Genomic DNA, 19,000 nt, shown 5'->3' with positions numbered 1-19,000 from the left:
GTCAGTAGAAATATTTTTGAAAACTAGACAGGACTCATAGTTTTTAATATCAACAACCGAGCAGCCAAAAGAGTTTAGCACCTGCATCCTCCTAGGGAGGAATTTAAGTGTCTGGGTTTGCACAAATAACAGCCGCTCATGAAGGTACTTAACAGTGAAACATTAGTATCGAGCAGATATTCATAGCTCTCCTGAGTACTCATATTGCAGTGCTGCGGTTCTAAGGAAAAAAAAAAAAAAAAAAAACAAAAAAAATCCCACAACCACCTGAAAATTTTACCTAGCCTAAAAATTTCAGTTATAGTGCTAAGTACATTGGGAAATCCAGCCATAGTCACGAGTAGGGCACAGCCACCTGCTAAAGAGCTACGGCGGCAAAGGGTTAGTGCAGCTGGGACTACTCTGGAACATCTGTAAAGCAAAACTCAGAGAAGATTATACTCATATGTCAACTAATGCGGCTTAAAAATAAATAACTACATAGATAAATAACCTTTTGCAACCCAAGCCCTTGTTCAAATCCTGAACAAAAGCACCTCTAGCTTTTCTTCTGCGTTTCTGTCCCAACAGAATTTCAGTAGTCATCTTCATAACAGACGATTCTGTCCCTCTTTTTACGGTATCAAAAACTATAAAGGAGAAAAATGCAATTATATTCAATTACAGACGTGTTCACCGGCTATCTGAAAGCGTAAGTAAGTATCTCAACTAACAAACCAGGTGTACCGCTTCGCTGCTAGAACGGGCTAGCGGGAGAGCGCTACAGCGGAGTCCTGTGCGATGGTGATGCGATGGTGATGCGGCGGCGCGGGCGGGCACAGCTCACCTGTCCCGGCCCAGCGCTGTTCAGCCGCCCACGCCCGGGCGGGCGCGCAGGTGTGAGCGGCGGCGCGACCCTCACCGCGGGGAGAACGCCCACCCAAGCCCCGCCGCAGCCCGAACTGGTGCCCCCAGCACCGCCAAAAGTTTCACCCGCCGGCGTATGAGGCCGACCCCCCCCACACGAGCCCACCCTGCCCCACTTTCCCTCCCGACAGCCGCGGTGGGCCCCAGCGGCAGGAGCGGGCTCGTCCCCCCCGCACACCCCGCCAGCGGCGGCAGGGGCGGGCAGGGGCGCTGCGCTGCCGCCCCCCGGCGAGCGGCGAGTCCCCGCCCTGCGCCCGGCCCGCACCGGCAGCTGGCAGGGAGGGAGGGAGAGAAGCAGGGAGCGCCCCGTCCTGCCCCGCCGCCCCCGGGGACGGGGGTGCCCGGCCGCCATGTGAGAGCAGCGGGGCCCGCAGCGGAGTCCGTCCCCGGGGCGGCGGGGTCGGACCGGCTGTGGCCGCCGCGCTGCGCTCCGGGCTCGGCAGGTCCGCCGAGGCGAGCGGGCAGCAACAAGCCGCTGCCGCCCGCCCGCGGCCCCGCCATGGGAGCCGGGCGCGGGGCGAGGCTGGCCGCCCCGAGCCGCCGGCGAGGCTGAGCCCGGCGCCAGCGCAGGTAGGGAGGCAGGGGCCGCGCCGGGCCACGGGAGAGGCGGCCGGGCTGGGGAAGGGGCTGGCCCGGCTCCCTCCAAGCCCCACCGGGAGCGGGTCGGGTGGCGCTGCCTGGCCCTCCGGAAACTTTGGGCGAGCGTCGCGGTTCCCCGGCTTCTCCGCGGCGGCCGGGCCGGGCAGGGCAGCGCTGGCGGGCGGAGCGCGGTGCCCCGCGGTGCCGCTGCCGAGCGCCGGGGAGGCGGGCGGGCGAGCGGGCAGAGAGGAAGGCTTTGACATGGCTTTGGGGAGCGGTACCGTGGAGGTGGGGCCGTGCCGGGAGGCTGGAGCGGCAGTGCTGGTTGTGGCCGGAGTAGTGTACGTATTTTGGTTTGGTTTTGGCTGTTTGTTTTGATTTTTGGTTTTTTTGTGTGTTGTTTTTTTTTTTCCCCGATTTGGCGTGCAGTGTTTCAGGGAGAGGAGTCGGGAGCGCTGCCGAACTCCTGGGAGGATGTGGGTTAAATAAGCTTGTGCTGCGGAAACTCGGAGCGGCTCTGCCTTGCCTTTCAGAGACGGAGACGAAAGAGGGGTGTGTGTGCTGGTTTGGGTAGTTCGGAAGGGAGGGGTTTGTCTCTGCTCGCTTTAGTGTGCTTTTGGTTTTAGTTGTCTGTGACAGAAATGTGCTCACTGGTATGCATTTAAACAAAACCCAAACCAGCATACTTCAGACTGAATAAGAGATTAATGAAAATCATCGTGCGTGCAGTCAGGGAATAGCACTCAATTGGGTAATTTCTGTTCTTGGACACTGCTGAGTTTTGGGGCGCTCCGTTTAATTCATTGGACGTCCATCGTCTTCACGTGTTGCCATTTGAAAGGAAAAATAACCCTCCAGTCCTCCCGTTTTTGCCGGCACCTGCCTTTACAAATGCTGACTCTCCAGAGTTCTGCGTGGTGCTCTCTCGGAGCCGAAGGCGCCCGGTCCGTGTCCAAGAGCCCTGCTATTTATAAGACTCGGCAGAGCGGGGGAGGAGGAGGAGGGATGCAGCACCAGGCTGTTGTTTGCCTTTTGCATAAACTACCGAGGCAGGTTGCATATTGTTTGAGATGTTGCATCAGTGGAGGCGAGGTGCAGGGGGGTGGGGGGGAGAAGTGCAGAAGCTGAAGTATTCCTAATCCTTCTTTTCCTAGGGACCCTGGATCTGTGAAGCGCTTCCCTCCGATGTGAGTGCAGTGTCCCCTGTGGGATGCAGTAGGTGATGCCCAGCTCTACTGCAATGGCAATTGGAGCTCTCTCTAGTTCTCTCCTTGTAACCTGCTGCCTCATGGTTGCCCTCTGTAGCTCCACCATACCCGTACAAAAACTAGCCAAGGCTCAAGACAAACAGGAGATAAAGGCGAGCCAGGAAAAGAGGGATCACACGTCTACAAGGGACAGCCAGACAGGCCCAGGGAAAATGAATGAGATCGGCAGGAGCGGAAGGGAGGAGGGTAGCAGGGACTGGAAGAGCAAAGGGAACAGGAACTACTCGAACAAGGAGTCATGGACTAAGCAAAAGCAGGCTTGGAACAGCCAGGTGACAGGCAGTAAATCTGGGAGCATTCAAGTGCAAGAGCAAAGGGATGCTGCTCCCGAGGAACCTCAGGTGGCTGAAGACTCGTCTCTCCCAACATCTGTTGCGAGTGTTACTCCCGAGCCTCCAGAGGAGTACGCCTATCCGGACTACCGTGGGAAAGGCTGCGTGGACGAGAGCGGCTTCGTGTATGCCATCGGGGAGAAGTTTGCGCCGGGCCCCTCTGCCTGCCCCTGCCTCTGCACGGAGGAGGGCCCGCTATGTATCCAGCCCGAGTGCCCCAGACTCCACCCTCGCTGCATCCATGTGGACACCACGCAGTGCTGCCCGCAGTGCAAGGAGAGGAAGAACTACTGCGAGTTCCGAGGAAAAAACTATCAGACCCTAGAGGAGTTCATGGTAAGGTCAAAAGTAGTTTTGTGGGTTCTTCTTTAAAGTGGTATTATGTTCTTTAACTGCTTTCTCAGAGGGTGTTCTGGGTCCTACCCCTTCCCCTTTTCATTTTTATGTTAATATTGCTTCTGCAGTGCTGTAAAATATTCCCCTTAAACATGACCTTTATTGCTCTCTAATGCTGTAACATTTTTAAATGAGGGGGGTGATATTTATTAATTCCTTTGGTATTTACAGTAAAAAATGCTACTTGGAAGGATCCTACATAGTGGTGTTATGTATTTTATGAAAATTTTCAGCAATACTTTTGTTTCTTTATTTAACTGTTAACTGTTAAACTTCTAGCTTGCAGGGATTGAGCAGGGTTTTACAGGCTGACTTCTATTTCTAGTAATCAGTCTGTGATGATGGCTTTTTTTTGTAAGTCATTTCTCTTCTCCTTTTAACTATTTAAATGGTGCTACAAAGGTTGCATAATTTTTGCTTTCAGACAATGACTGTGGGCCTTCTTTTAATAAGAGCATGTTTTGCAGTCTGAATTATAGTGATAGTTTAAAAAAGGACTTGAAGAGCTTTAGGGGAATCCTCTTAGACTAGGGCCTTTTTAGCATTATTGTGCAAGGTCATTATCAGTGAAAATGCAGCTTATTACAGTGCACTCAGAAGTTCTGGAGTTGGGGCCAATTTTCTGATTGCTTGCCTTTTTTCATCTAGCATTTTTTTGTGGTTGAGATCGGTGAGCAGACTCTGAGAATGACATGTGAGTTTGTTTATGAATGACTGTTAGATACAGGGCTGGTCCAAAACCCATTTCTGAACACACCAGAGATTTTTGTGCTGAATATGTTGAGGGGAGCACAAAATCCAGTTCAAGGTTCTGAAAGCTGAGCCCTTTTTCAGGAAGGAGAAAAAGAAAATATGTTTGTGAAGGCTCTAAAGTTGCCACCTCTGCTCTCTGTGGTATTTGCTTGTTCATGGAAACTTAACTTTGGTTCATAATGTCTTTTATATGTTCTTCAACATATGGGAAAATAAATAAATAAAGGAGCAGAACTTTCTCCAGAATAAATCACAGTGTTTCCCGTTGCTCTCTTTAGTCAGTAATGTGTAGAGCACTAGTGAATTTCAAAACATGGCAGAAAACATTGTGTCATCCTCCATTTTTCCATGTCACCCTCAAGGATTGCATTCAAGTTCAGGGCAGCAGTTTTCTACTGAAGAGGGAGCAGCTACATCATCAAGGAGCTAGTTGGTGTGACCTTTTCAGAGATGGATTGTGAGATCCTTCCTTTTCCAGCAAACTTAATTTTTGAGGGGTGGTCAAAACATGAAGCTTCTTCACACATTCTCTGTAGGTCAGAGTTTTAAAGCCTTCTGCCCACCCTTCATTCACACTTTTCTACAGAGTTCCATTTCCTAGCCTTTTTATATGGTGGTGGTGTATTAATGGCCGTGAAGTATTTTAAGATACTGTGGCTCCCTGGTACATGTGGAAATGGCTGGCAGCCTTGGTAAAAAGGGAGTGAAGAACAGTGACATTTACAGAAATGTTCTGAAAATACTTTGGCTTTCAGCTTTCTTTTTAACCTCACTTGCCTTTCAGTCCTTGTCTTCATACCTTCCTCAAACGTCATATTGGTTCCCTTATTGCTTTGTTTTAGCCAACTTTAGAAACACAAGTGAGAAAGGATGTCTGGTCAGGACGAGCAAGGAAAGATATTGGCACAGTTAGGCAATGGAACTGCAGCCTGATTATCTTCATGTGTGAGGACCTTGATTTTTAGTTGAGCTTCAGTGTTGTTTCCAGTATTGTGAGCACAAGTTGTAAATGCAGCTGTTTGCCCAGGCCACTGCAATCACAGGGGTTGTCTGGTGACATAAGGTACAGATGTAGTCAGTTTGCTGCTGCTCAGTGAAAGCAATTGCAAAATGCAAGCAATTGCACACGGTTTCAGAGGTCATTTTGTGAATTTAAAGTTGATGGTCTTAGGGGTTACTAATATGCTGTCTCTTGATTAAGGTCAGGGAAGGAGTTATAAATGGATAGTGATCTGATTTTTTCTTTGTGTCTTCACCTGCTGTTTGTGCCGAAGAATATTGGACATCACTGAAGGAAGAAAAAGATGACCTCCTAAGTGACATTTTTTGCAAACATTTCTGTATAGATGTCTAATTATGCATACAAATTTGGGAGTTTGCTTATGTAAAATTCCTGTATGGCTTGATGTTACAAAAAATTGCCCTGACTGGAGTCAGAAATTGAGTATGCCAAGGAATGGGAGTTTTGATGCATTTCTTTGATTCACAGTCAGTCCTGCAGGCTTTGCTTGTGTGCACATGTATGTATGTGTTTTTCTGCTTTCAAAAAGGACATGGATGTCAACACAAAACACAGCTTGGGTGTGGGGGAAGGATCAGGTCTCATAAAGCTGTTTCCATCAGCACCACTCTGGTCCCCTGTGGGTACTGTGAGGCAGAATGGCAGAGAAATCACAGCATCCATAAGAGTGGGACTGGTAGCAAAAGCTTTAGTTGGTCAAATGCTGTGAGGATAAAGTTCTGCACTTAAAGCTGAAGGTTTCTGAGCTTGTCTGTCCACTAGACATTTTTCAGTATTAAAGTAAGGTTTGAAAATGCAGGCTGATGTATATAAAGTCATAGCTGTACAAGGGCCATAAATTATCTTTGGAAGTGAAATGTTTGGGAAAGACCTACATATTTGAAAGTTACTGCTTTATTTGTCTTTTAGAATTTCCTTGCTACCACAAATTGTACTTTTTAGTGGGTGAGTTACCAGGAAATCTGGAAGTCAACAAACCCAAATGGATTTTGAAAGATCTGTGGTATTTAGAAGGCACAGAGAAGTAAAAGTATGGCTGGTATGTTTATTATTGTCAGTGTAACCCCATTCATGTTCTCCTGAGCTGTGTAAGTGGCAAAAAAAGTAATAATAAATATTTTAGCACAAAAGAAAGTAACTTGGGGATCTTGATTTTTTTTTTTTTTACTTAGATATTTTCAAGGCTCAAGGAACCAAGTATAGATTGTATATTTTTTTCCAGCCTTTTTGTTGGTTTGGTTTTGGTGTCTTTTTGTTTTTTTATTTGAAGTTAGACTTGTGGAAAAAGAAAGGGGAAAGCTCAGATTACTTTGGAATAGCACTTCAGTGAGTACAAAATGATTTTTCACTTCTTAATTATGACAATTTACACTAAGTTGCTGGATAAACCTACTACCCTTACTGAGCTACAGTTTTCTTCACTGCCACTAGCGGGAAATTTACCAGTTTACACAATAGTTTGCTCTTTTGCAATGTCTGCAACTCTGTTTATACCTCTACTCATAAACTTCCCTTTAAACAGTTCTTAAGAGTTTTTTGTTTGTTTGTTTTCCATCTGTACTCTGTTTTCTACAGTTTTTGTGGCTGCCTGCCTGGTAAATGCATAAGACTTCTGTGCCTCGTCTTCCTGTCTTTTTTTGCATAGGTAGAGCTACTGTTGCTTTAGAGTTAATAATCTGCAGACCACAGAGATGTGGTATCGCTACTCTCCCGAGAGAGGTTGATAGGTGGTATTATTTCCAGTCTGGCCTGGTTGTGTCAGATGTGCTGAGCGTGACTGCTGCCGGGCTGGTCGTTTCCCAGATGAACAAATGGGATGCTGGTTGCATTTACTGTCACTAGAACTGTGCTGCAGGAAATGCACTTACATTGTATGAGTAGAAGAGAGCAAATGGAAGACCAAATGTGCCTTTTCTTTCTGATTTATTTAGCTGCTGTTATCTTACTTTCTTTTTTTCTTACTTGTTTTCTTACTGTCCTTTTTCTTACTGTCTTTCTTGTTTTCTTACTGTCTTTTTTTTTATGCACTATTTACTGTCTTTCTCTCTAGTGATGATTTTATCTCCATGTATTAAGCTGCCATTAAAGTGTTGAAAGGAGTGGGGGTTTTCTATAGTTCCTGCTGCATCCTGATGATGCAGCAATGCAATGTTTTGTCCAAAGGTGAACAGATAACTGTTGACACTGATACCATTTTTAGCAACCAGTGTGGTTTATTTATCATTTTTAGCAACCAGTGTGGTTTATTTATATGCCTGAAAAGAGCTTTGTAGAAATAAGCATGTGGAGACCTTCCTTATCTGTGCTACCATTACTTGTATTGTTGGGTTGTACAGATGACAATACTTACCAAGGGCATACTATAAGTATTGCCCTGAAATCTCATGATTTGTGAGACTGGAAGTGTATTCATTACTGAAGTATCACATTAGCATAATTTACTCTGTTTGTGAAAGATGTAGTCTTCAGATGTATGTGCTGTGTAGGACAGAAGTGTGCATCATGAGTCATCATTATTAGATAAAGATTAGATTGGTTTTGTTAATCAATAGTATTTTAAATGCTACTTTAAATGGCTTCTTTTTCTAAGAATGTTAGACTTCTGTCAAATTTGGAATTCAAGTAAACCTATTTAATTAGAATATGTTTAAATTTTACAGATGAGAGATTTTAGGAATAACATCTGTGTACTGCCTTGTTTCTTGATGAGACACTCTAGTTTTTACACCACTTCTAATATTGAATGGCAGAGCTACTAAGCAGTGTTCTGGGAGAAGAAATATCTGTTGCTGTAGTTACTGGTCTCATTGAACTTTGAGGGTTGACAAATTTGCATCTTTTCCAAGTCATGGCAAGAAGCGTTAAAACTGTTTGAAAGTAAAAGATTTGCCTTGTCGACCCAGATCCTTGCAATTGAGTTCTGGTATCTTGAATGAAGTAGGATTCCTTAAAAATAATTCAAAAAAGTAAAAATCAGTCCTCCCTAAATGGCATGTTTTCATAATATAATAAGTATGGTTTCTGGATGTAAGTCCATAAGGAAGGATTCTTATTACTGACTTGGCAATGCTTATGAGCTCAGGTTTGCTGGCACTCAAAACTTCACATGTGGTGCAGTTCATTACCTGGGATACCTGAGCTTTCAACTCTGAGCACTGGATCAGAAACCTCATTCGCTGACACTTCAGCTCTGGAAGTGAATGTGGCAGTTTATAAACAATTACAGGACTAAGTTCTTGTCCCGAAGTCATTAATAAAGATCTTCAGTACTGGGCTGTCAGGCTCCTTGTAGGATTTTATAAATGTGTGTTGTGGTGTCATCCTTGGTAGAGTGTAAAGCAAAGAGCAAACACAAAGTGAGTAGCTAGCAAAGGAAGCTCAAAATAAATTATAGTAATAAAACCAGAAAGCAACACAGCGAGAGACCCTATTTAAGCTTTCTGAGCAGAGGGGAGTGAATGAAAGATATGTGAGTGCATAAGCAAATAACAGCCCTGGCAGGTGGTAAGGGAAGTAGCAAAGCATGAATGAGCATTTAGTTGGAGATGATGCTGTGCAAGCATCAGCATGTTTGAACTTTGGAAGTGAGAAGGATGTGAGAGGCAAACAAGCAAAGAATGGATTTGAGGAAAAAATGTCATGGGCTGCCTAAAAATTAGGGAGAAGAAACAGATGATCTGCAAGTTAGACATCTGGGTTCTTCTTCACAGAGAATAATTGCTCTGTTTCTTTTTTTCTCAGATTTGAGGGTTTTTTCTGCTTTTATTGGAGAAATGCAATGGGTGGTTGTTTGCATCAGCTGGAATCTGGAATGAGAAAGGGTCTGTGAAAAGAACAACCTCCTCCTTAAGTAAACCAATAATCTACACAGATTATAGATTTAGAGGATCACTAATAATAACATTCAGCTGCATTTTCATCCTGTGTTCTGAGCATGGATGCCCATGTGGTTTCATGGAGTGCAGCAATGAGGTTTACAGTACACCATTTATTGCTCTTCAGCATCCTTGCTTCCCTCTGCCTCCAGCTGCTTGTGTGGTATGAGGATGTCAGCAATCCAGTATGCTGTGCCTTGTCAGGAATGCTGAAGAGCGCACCTGGAATTGTACATGTGGCAAATACAGACATTTCAAAGTCCATTTTTTACTAAACAGAGCCTTGATACTGTTTAGTTTGGAATTAATTTCTTTGAAGTAGGTCATTCAAGTAATTATCTTGTGGTATTCCAATTCTGTTAGAGTTCTTTAAAACCAGTAACACTTCACTGGATAAAAAGGATTACCTATATTTTGCTTCACGCCTTTCTTTGAGTTGCAATTTATTTTCAGAAAGTTACAAGTATTAGAAAAATTGCCCAAATACAATTAACCTATGGGAAATACCTGACTTCAAAAAGGATGTTTTCTTCCTGCTTTCTCTTTGAAAAATATAATTTTCAATAAAATACAACTTCCTCCTACCAAAATACTTTAAGGGGGGGGAAGGATTTAATTTCCATTAAAAGTTTCATACTTCATTTAGCAAAACTTTTCTTCTTTAATTATAATATTATTTTCTAATTTATTTTTTGAACCTCTAATAGAGCTAAGCTAGATTATGAGTTTAATTTTCTGGAAGTTCATTAGAAATGCAGTTGGGAAATTTTTGTCTTATTTGTATTAAACGTCTGCAATGTTCTTGTTTTCAAGATCTGTTTGACTTTTTTAGGTGCAGAGTTTCAGAGTATAGGGTTTTTTCTGCTATGGTTCTCTCATTTTGCAGGAGCCCAGTCTTACTGTTTGCATTATTCAGATCACAAAACCCATTTGTTTTAAAGTGGGGAGGAAAAAGATGTGAAGGAAACAGCGCAGATGAGAAGGAGTGCATTAAGTGAAGGAGTTAAAAGGTGACTGGATTTGTGTTTCAGGTTTCTCCATGTGAAAGGTGTCGCTGTGAAGCCAATGGTGAAGTGCTGTGCACAGTTTCAGCCTGTCCCCAGACCGAGTGCGTGGATCCGGTGTATGAGCCTGATCAGTGCTGTCCTATTTGCAAAAATGGTAAGTGGTGGCTGGAAAACTTGAAGGAGGCTTCTGTTGGAGAGATCCGTATTACTCTGTTCTGGTTTTGAAAAATAATTGAAATGTTTTTCCTCGAATGGAGATGGAGAAGATTTGTGTGTGGATGGTGTCTTCCTGATATGAGGACTCAGATTGTCCCTTGACTGGGATGGACTCAATTATGACCTGAGGCATTTTTGTTACCCAGGAGACAATTAGGATGTTAACATCAGCTATTCATGTGTCTTCCGGATATAAATTTTGCATGAACTCGTTGTCGCTGTGTTTTATATGGGCACACAAAATGAAACTCAGGTTTTTCATGTTATCCACCTTTCAACAAAGAGCAGGAAGAGTTACTTTTGGTTCCCATTTTTATTTGTTCCCCTTTCAGAGATTCTTCCCTCCTTCTTTTTCTTTTGTGTTTTTTTTTTTCTCAAGGCAAATCAAATGTACCTTATTGAGCTCATTTAATTTTCATAACTAAATGAATTAAACTCCCAAGTTTAATTGAATATTTTTCATAACTAAATCAGACAGAAAGTCTCTCTACTCCCAGCAAGAGCCTGCGTTAGATCAAAGTCTTAGTCTATTTAGAGGAAAAAAATTACATGACATACTAGCTCATCACTTATAAAGAAGAAATGATAATTTATTAATAGAAATGAAAGCTGCAAAATCTCAAATGAAATTATATTTAAAATTAAAAAAGACATTTAAAAATATTCAGATAACGTGCAGACATCTACTATTTCTCTTGAATAGGTAGGTTTCATTACATCAGCTAAAGCAAACTGATTAAAATTGTGGAAAAGTTGGGGGAGGAGAGAGTTTTCGGCATATGATTTCCACAAATTCAAGAACGGATGATAAGGGATAGTTAATTGCATTGGAGGAGTTTCATTTGTATGGATATAAAAGTAATTGCTTTGCATCCCTTAATTGGTTGTTACAACCCTGAAGGAATTTGTTCTTGGCTGTACAGCTTAAGGGTGCTGTGTTTTTGGAGACAGGCATTTTTTGAGGCATTTAGGGACAGTTCCTGAGAAAGTCTGAATTTGAAAGCTGGTGATGCGATAGCTAGCCAGTCCAGAGGATCCTTTAGCACTTGTTTGATGGTAAGAATCTTTGTGACATGGTCACAAGCTTTTTGTGTGTTCCATGCTCTGCTGCAGTTCCCCATGTTGAAGTGACTCTGCTGTCTTCAATCTTTCCCACCGAATTTGTCCAGTAGTCTTAATGCTATTTGGAGCTGTATTGGCTTTCCATTTGTGCACATTCTCCTGCAAGCATCAACATAATGCACAGCAGTGGCAGTCTCTTGGTGGTGGCTTGCTTTTGGGTTTAGGTGGTGGAGCAGTGTGGGGCTTGCCTGTTAGCATAGATTCCCTGACACTTCTCCCAGAAACGAGGCCTTTTTGAAAAATTGTACTTAAAACATACGTTTTGTTGCGAGGAAGCTGCCTTTTCTCAGACTTGTTAGAGCTGTATTAACTGAGTTCTGCCTGCAAGAAAAGGCTTATCTTGTCCTCAGCCTTTGAAACCCTAATATTACATGCATATTTCTTGGGTATTACCGTGAGCTGGCATCTCTGACCCAATTTCAGACCAAAGTGACCAAAGCTGACTGTTTCCAGTTAGCTGTACTGTCACTTCTCTGCATGTCAGAGAACCAACAGTGGCTTTCCTTGTTAGTTTTCAGATGAAGAAAAAAACCCACCAAACATTAGCAATAACAACAAAACCAAGATAGTTCAGAAGCAGCTCAACTTTTCTGATTCAGCAGCTTTGATATAGTAAGAAACTTCTGAGGAAACCTCTCCATTTTGGGGAGTTCCTTTAAAAAAATAAAAAAAAGGTCTGTTTGCTTTTAGAGTTTATTTTAAAGCATGGGCATGTGCAGTTCTCAGGGAACCTCAGTGAATTTCTGAATGTTTTTAATTAGATTGGAGCAAAAACCTACTGAGTAGAGAAACCTACCTTGCCTTCTCCACTCATTTTTAAGCCTGCTGGAACAACTATGCTCTGAATGTGAATTGGGGAAACAATCATAATGTTGTACTTCAGGGTTGATCATTGCAGCGATGACATCAGTGATATCATGTTAGTGACCCAAAAGAGCTTTGGGTGACGGACAGGGAGCTCAGCCTTATAACTTGAATGTTGGGAAAGGTGGAGCTGTGGAAAGCATGCAGGTCAGGTAACTGCTGTCATGATCTGCATCTCAGCCTTGGTGGAGCAAGAAGGGGTGGGATGTGAAGTTTAGGTTCTCTCCTAGCATTTGTATGTTAAAAATGCACAAAATCAAACTCTGATTTCCTTCCCTTTCCTGCCACTTCTTAACATACACCACCTTCCCAGCTTGTGTGGTCTGTAGATTCCTGGCAGTGAACCAACAGTGAGAGCTGAGCAACTACCTCTGTCACTGGTAACACCACATACAAATGCCTGATTAAGAATTATGGAGGAGATCTAGTGAAAGCTTGCAATTATTAGAAATAAATGAATTCAATGTCTTGACAGGTATGAGACACTGTACCTTGCCTCTAGTGGGAAGGAGGGTGTGTAGTTGACTTCTCCAACCTGTTTTCACAAAATTGCTGTCAGCCCTTATGAGGAGGGACAGATATGTAACTGCACATCAGGTTTACATGACACAATTTGAAGGTAAGAAGTAGAGAATGGAAAACTTGTGGAGTAAAGAATAGCCGTATGTGTAGGATTTGATAATCTTCTGTATCACATCCTGACTCTCAAAAGGGAACCTAGGTACTTCCATAGCTGAAGATGTTATTTTCTCCTTTGTGGGCAGGGACAGGGAGTACTTTAAAGAAATATCTGCTCTGAAAAGTAGTATACAGAAGGGATAAAAGGTGACACCTCACTGAGAAAATCTAGGGATGAGGGGAATTTTCCTGCTTTTTATATCTTCAGTTACTGCAACTAAGGGAACTATTTTGTGTTTATCTTACATAAATGCCCTGCAAGGAAGCAGACTGAGGACAGAGGGGAATGGAGGAGAGGCCTCCTTCTCATACGTGTTGACATGTTGAGCTTCATGGTTTTGAATCGGCACCATCAGAAAAAACATCCAGAAAGTTAAATCTAATTTCAGAAAATTGCATTATGTAACAGGTGCCCAGTTCAGATCACAATCCTACTTTCAAGTATTAGCATGGTAGTTTCTTCTGTGGAAGCCATCCCTATTCACAGCAATATCAGCAAGCTTAGAATGAGGTACAGACATTTCCACAGTTCATATAGAGTTAGGGATAAAGGTGATAGGCATACAATTGCCCTTTTGTTGGGAAAAGGCTGGGCACTTGTCACTCATGCATTTGGGGCAGTGGAAGGGGGTGGGGAGTAATACTGGTAATGAATTACCCTGCTCTAGGTTAAATTACTGTAGATGTGTGTTCCACTTTCCATCAGTAGAGACCTAATAGGCATACACAGCTGAATGCATCTTTGCCTGAAGCCCACAGCTGTGGAGCAGCCGATGGAATCAAGGGTGACCCCACTCCTCCCGATGTCCTTGCAGGAAGATGAGATTAAACCCACAACCCACATGGAGCCTGGAGGGGGAGATGTCATTACTAGACCAAAAAACATTTTGATCTAAGGTCCCCAAGAGATATTTATTTCATTATATGGCTGAAAGATTGCCCCAGATAAGATGAAGCAGATCCTGTGTCCTTTCTAGCATTTATCTATCTGTGTGTCAGTGTTGCTTGTCTGTCTACACCAGGGAGAGCTGGGCTTCTCCTTGTGGCAAAGGCTCATAGCTGCGCAGTTGAAAATAAAAACGCTGATGCCCTTGGGCATGTAGTGTGTTCTCGGGGCTGTAAAGTCTGCAGATGTCTTGTCTGCTCTCACTCGCTGTGCAATAGGGAGACTTTACTCTGGTTGCAGTCATCTTAGGTGTCTTAGGTGGGTCTGAGTCAGTACCTCATTTCATATTTGAGTTCGTAGTTACTGTTGAAATACATGCACCATTTGGTTGAAATGATTGCTGCTAGCAAGGTGCAGGTCTAATGTGATGTGGCCAGGGACAGTGAGTGGTCATGGTTTTCTATACCTGTGCTGTGAGGTTGACTCACTGAAACTTTAGTCCTTTGGTACCTTTACATACAATTACAGTGTTTGGGCACGAGGTAACTTGAGAGTGCTTCTGAATGGGAAGTGGGAACCTATGTGTGTGGGAAGGAGCTCTCAAGGGGCTAAAACCCTGATAACCGCTGATGGAGCTGTCCTCTTCTGCTACTGTTTGTACAATTGTTTATCTCACTGCAGGACTCAGGTCTGTTAAAAAATGTTGCTGGTCGAGGCAGTACTGTTGCCCCTGTGAACTGTCATTCCTCTCAAATCCATGTGGAGAGAGGCTGTGTTGGGTTGAGAGACCGCTCTTGCCATGACAAGAATGAAGATGTTTATTCTGGGCAGATAAAGGGAAGCAGCACGTTGGCAGCTCTTGTATGAGCTGGCTGTTTGCTCTTCCCTGTAGCCCCGGCTTTGCTCAAGCACCATGGAGAATCTGACCTGTAAAATTTGATGTCCTCCTTCAGAATGTTTAAATAAAATATGATATGCCCTTGACAATATATGCGTTAATCTCAGCAATAAAGTATCATCATGCTGTCTAGGTAGAGGTCAAGTTCAGGCATGTTCAAGGCAGGACTGTTGCAAACATCAGGAATGTAGCTGCTGTGAAATTTAAGTAATCAGTGCCTTTGATTGTCCTCTCTTCCTCTTTCTCTTTTCATTTTAAATGCCTTTTTCAGTCATGCTTTGGCAGCTAATTTATATATAGCAAAGAAGACCCAGAAGTTTTAAAGCCTGAGAGTGGTTCTTAAGCCTACATTATAAGGAGGGGATCAAATCAGGTGGTCGTGATGTAAGGTAAAATTTAGGTATCATAAAATGATTTTAAATTTTAGTTGATAGGTATTTAATTTATTAAAAAAAATAGAATGATAGAATGTACGTTAAACAGCAATAAGCTGATGAACAAGAAATCATTTCAAACGGATACCATTTCCAGCCCTCACTGTATGCACCACTGCATTTTTATGTCCTTCTAAATGTGTTTAGTTCAGACATTTGAAGACCTGTATATGCAGGGTAACATTTGTTCCATGTTTCTGTGTCCATGAGTTGCTTTGCAAAAACTTCTACGTAGATTTCCCACTTTAATAGACTGTATTTCACAAAATGATTTATAATATGGGACTCTTAACCTGGAGATATTAATGTTTTAGGGGAAATGAATGTTTGAGGGGGAAAAACACCATTAAAGTTGCATGAACAGCTATATGTGATTGAAACTGCCCAATGAATATGCAGGTAGGTTGAAAAACTGTAGCAGGTATTTTGGCAGCCATTTATTGAAAACAACAGACTTTTTGACTGCATTGGACATTTAAAGTGGCTTCCAAATCTGATAGGTGTAGTTGGTAAACTTGTTGCAGTAGTTTTTGTTCTTGGATTTTGCTGTTGGTGAAGTTGGGAGGAAGTTTGGTCCACGTTGTCTTAATTCAGGGAATTCCTTTACATTCATTTCATCTCTTTGCTCACCTCTCCCATTTTCTCTCTATACTGTGGGAAAGTTGATTGCTACATAATTTATCTATACTTCCTGTGCAGAAATCACAGAATTTTATTCTTGTGCCATTCTTTCCACTTAGATCTGAACCTGTTTAAATGTGCATGGGTAACCACGACAAAGTGGGTTGAGCAAAACCTTGTGTCAGAACCACAGAGGCCTTATTGTTTTCAACATAATAACATATATGTGCATGCATGCACATGGATATATAGCCACAGTTGACTTTGCGTTTTCATGATCAACTGGCTACGTAGTGTTAGGTGTTATTTCCTCTAATGGTATTCATTTAATGTAGAAGTTATGTGGACTTTGAGGCTATATGATTATTTTCTCCAATATAGAAACCTATCAGGAGATGAGAAGGATCTGTTTGAAGATATGGCAAAAGTACCCAAGTTATACTGAGACTAGATCAGTTACAAGGATAAATCAGTTTATATAGTGTATACATATTTATTGTGTGTACACCTATATATAAAGTGTGATTTTTTTTTTTTTCCACCAAGGGGCCAGAATGCTCAGTTGGGAATTCTGCTGTCAAAAGGCAGCAGTAAGTGTTCCTGAGCTATAATGTCCCATCACTTTGCTCAGACATGAGGACAATCAGAAGTTATACTGACCTTGGTATTTAAAGTGGTACTTTATACTTGAGTAGGAAGATGTAGAAGAGCCTATCAAACTATAAAAACAGTGTATCCTATAAAGTTTTCGGAACTCACTTTGCAATATTTTATCCTTGCAGGCTGCTACAGTGAGCCTGAAAAGCACTTCTTCAGCAGTCAGTTTTTCATCTCTTGCCTGATACTGCAGGCTTAACTCATATGTCACAGCTAAATTCTGCTGTTGTCAGTCATTTTCATGGCAACTGCTCACAGGGGGTGTTACTTTACTGTGAGTTGAAGCAAAAGTTGAATGATGATTTTCCCCAAACAGTTGTTTAATAGTGGTGGTCCCAGGTGAGTGTGGGAAACAAGCAGCCAGTTTCCCACTGTGGTCAAAACTTAAGTCAAAAGAGCTACCTGGGTTCTTAAAAGATGTTTTGCATCAGCCTCAGGAGCAGAAAGATGAACATGCTTACTGTGCTGATAGAAAAAAAAAAAAAAGACACTGAAAACCTGGGATGGGAGAAGAAGAATGACCTTTCTAGCAACTTCCATGTTATTAAAAAAAAAAAAAAGATGTACCTTGTACTGCTCATCACGGGAGTTTCACATGTTTGCCATCCCGTGTAGGATGCTAGTTCTGGTTCAGACAGCAAAGTACTGTCCTGCTAATATCTACCAGTATATTGGAGTAAACAGTGTGCTTTTGCTTGATATGTCTTTCCTGACACCTTCTCTGTTACATAGAGATTTGTTTGTGGATTTGCTTGTTTTCTGGTGAAACAGCTAGCCTGTGCTCTCCAAAATGAAGTCATCAGTTGTTTAGGGTTTTTGTTCCCTTGTTTGTTTTGTATTTTTAAGTTCTTCATATAAGAATTTTCTGAGTTTATATTGCAGGTTTATTTACCCACACATGTGGAGATAGTCAAGATGTTAAAAGAAAAAAATAGATCCCAGATCTCACATTATAGTCCCCTCCTCCTCCACACATTGCTCACAGCACTTGCAGTTTGCTGTTCAAGGAAAGTTCAGGAAACATTAAAGGAGTTGCTTTTTTTCCTACCTCCAGTATTTCTTTTTTTGCTGTTTATTATTACAGAAAACATTTCCAGTGTTAATTTACCTCCCCCATTCTGCTACTGGATGTTTATTTTAATTTTGTATCTGTCACTAGCTGATACTGTGGGAAACATTTGGGGGGCATGTAGGATTCCAAGGTCTGAAATACTTGTGTGCATCTTGCTGTGTGCTACATCCTGGGAGTAATATTCCCTGTCAGTAGAACATAGTACTATTTGATTAAATTGTGAGCTCTTGGATTCTGAAACCCTGTCTTGCTCCAGATTGAATTACCACAGGTTAATTCATTATCCAGTGTTAGCTGAGCCACTGTCAACGTCCATGTGAGCTCTTAGTTGTGTTCTTTGCAGATAGTCCTGTTTGTAAATAGAAACTATTTACTAGCTAGGTGCTAGAGTGATGCAGTGATAGGACTACATGGCTGATTAGTATTTTGCAGTGTGATCAAAAGGAGCAGTAAAGAAAGATACGTACATTGTGTGTGTTGCTTTATATTCTTTTGCATTTTTCATTGGTATTCCATTATGTTAAATGAGGCATCCAAGAGTTTGCTTGGCTTTGAGGGGAGATGGAGGCTGATACTAAAGTGTTGTGGTATGTTAGTATATCCCTCTGATAGAATAATGGTTGTCCTCTGATGATAAATTATATAATCAAAATCTCCTTTTTCTTCTAAGTGCAGTGTAATTTTCTCTGCTTATTTTTTCATAGGAAGTTGAGCTTTAGGCATTAAGGAAGATGTGAATTGATCCGAGTGACTTACTGATTGATAGAAGCAGGGAATTAGCTGATTTCGTTAAACTTCATTTCCTTAACACTTTGCTTTTCTATGGCTATACTTTGCAATCCCAATGGCCTTTCCAAGCAGTGCAGGATTGCTAATACAAGGTTTGTATTAACTTGACATGACTCCTCTTTCTTTAGAGTTTGTCGTAGGTCTTACATGAGCATGACAGCAATCTCAGAAGTTTGTTTTCTTCATCCTGTTTGAGCTGTATTTGTAAATGAAGTCAAGATCTGATGAAGAACAGGAAAACCTTTTTTCTTTCCTGACATCAGCTTGATGAGGGGCTGGCTTGGACGCCTCTTCCAGTGTTTGGAGAAGGGTTCTGAAGGAAAAGCAGTGATGGGTTCTTAGGGGACAAGCTAAAAGCTTCTGATATTTTTTATTAATATTTATAAAATTTCAGCACTTGTCTTCCTTGTTGCTCTAAGCAGTATCTTATTGTTTCAAACTACTGCATTGGAGATTTCCTCTGCATTGTGTGCTGTGAGAGTCCTGAATTAAGTCCCTGGCGATTACCTTTGCCCAGCAGGTCAAACATCTTTATCAGCTGGAGACTTAAGTACTTGCCTAATTTAAAACTTTGATCTTCAAGGTGGAAAGAGCTTTTACTTTGTGAACCTTTGTATTGTTTCCAT

The 19,000-nt window shown here is 42.2% G+C and overlaps 1 protein-coding gene across 2 annotated transcripts in view; it reads left to right on the top strand.

Annotated features, from left to right (window-relative positions):
• Positions 1-1,320: 1,320 nt before the first annotated feature.
• The window catches only part of VWC2 (von Willebrand factor C domain containing 2), a 55,140-nt gene continuing 37,460 nt past the window's right edge, over positions 1,321-19,000 (top strand). Inside the window, exons 1-3 of one of the 2 annotated variants that reach the window (XM_050326088.1) lie at positions 1,321-1,476; positions 2,640-3,421; positions 10,162-10,291. In XM_050326088.1, the coding sequence (XP_050182045.1) occupies positions 2,708-3,421; positions 10,162-10,291 (844 nt within the window). In that variant the 5' untranslated portion in view covers positions 1,321-1,476; positions 2,640-2,707. Of the gene's footprint in view, positions 1,477-1,739; positions 1,827-2,639; positions 3,422-10,161; positions 10,292-19,000 lie in introns of those variants that run through there. The other variant, XM_050326096.1, reaches the window with a different exon arrangement.

This window comes from Myiozetetes cayanensis, unplaced genomic scaffold, assembly GCF_022539395.1.
Source record: "Myiozetetes cayanensis isolate MyiCay16 unplaced genomic scaffold, myiCay2020 scf1, whole genome shotgun sequence".
In the NCBI taxonomy this organism is placed as follows: domain Eukaryota; kingdom Metazoa; phylum Chordata; class Aves; order Passeriformes; family Tyrannidae; genus Myiozetetes; species Myiozetetes cayanensis.
Note: the sequence above shows the minus strand (reverse complement) of the source record. Positions and strands in the feature narration are given on the sequence as shown.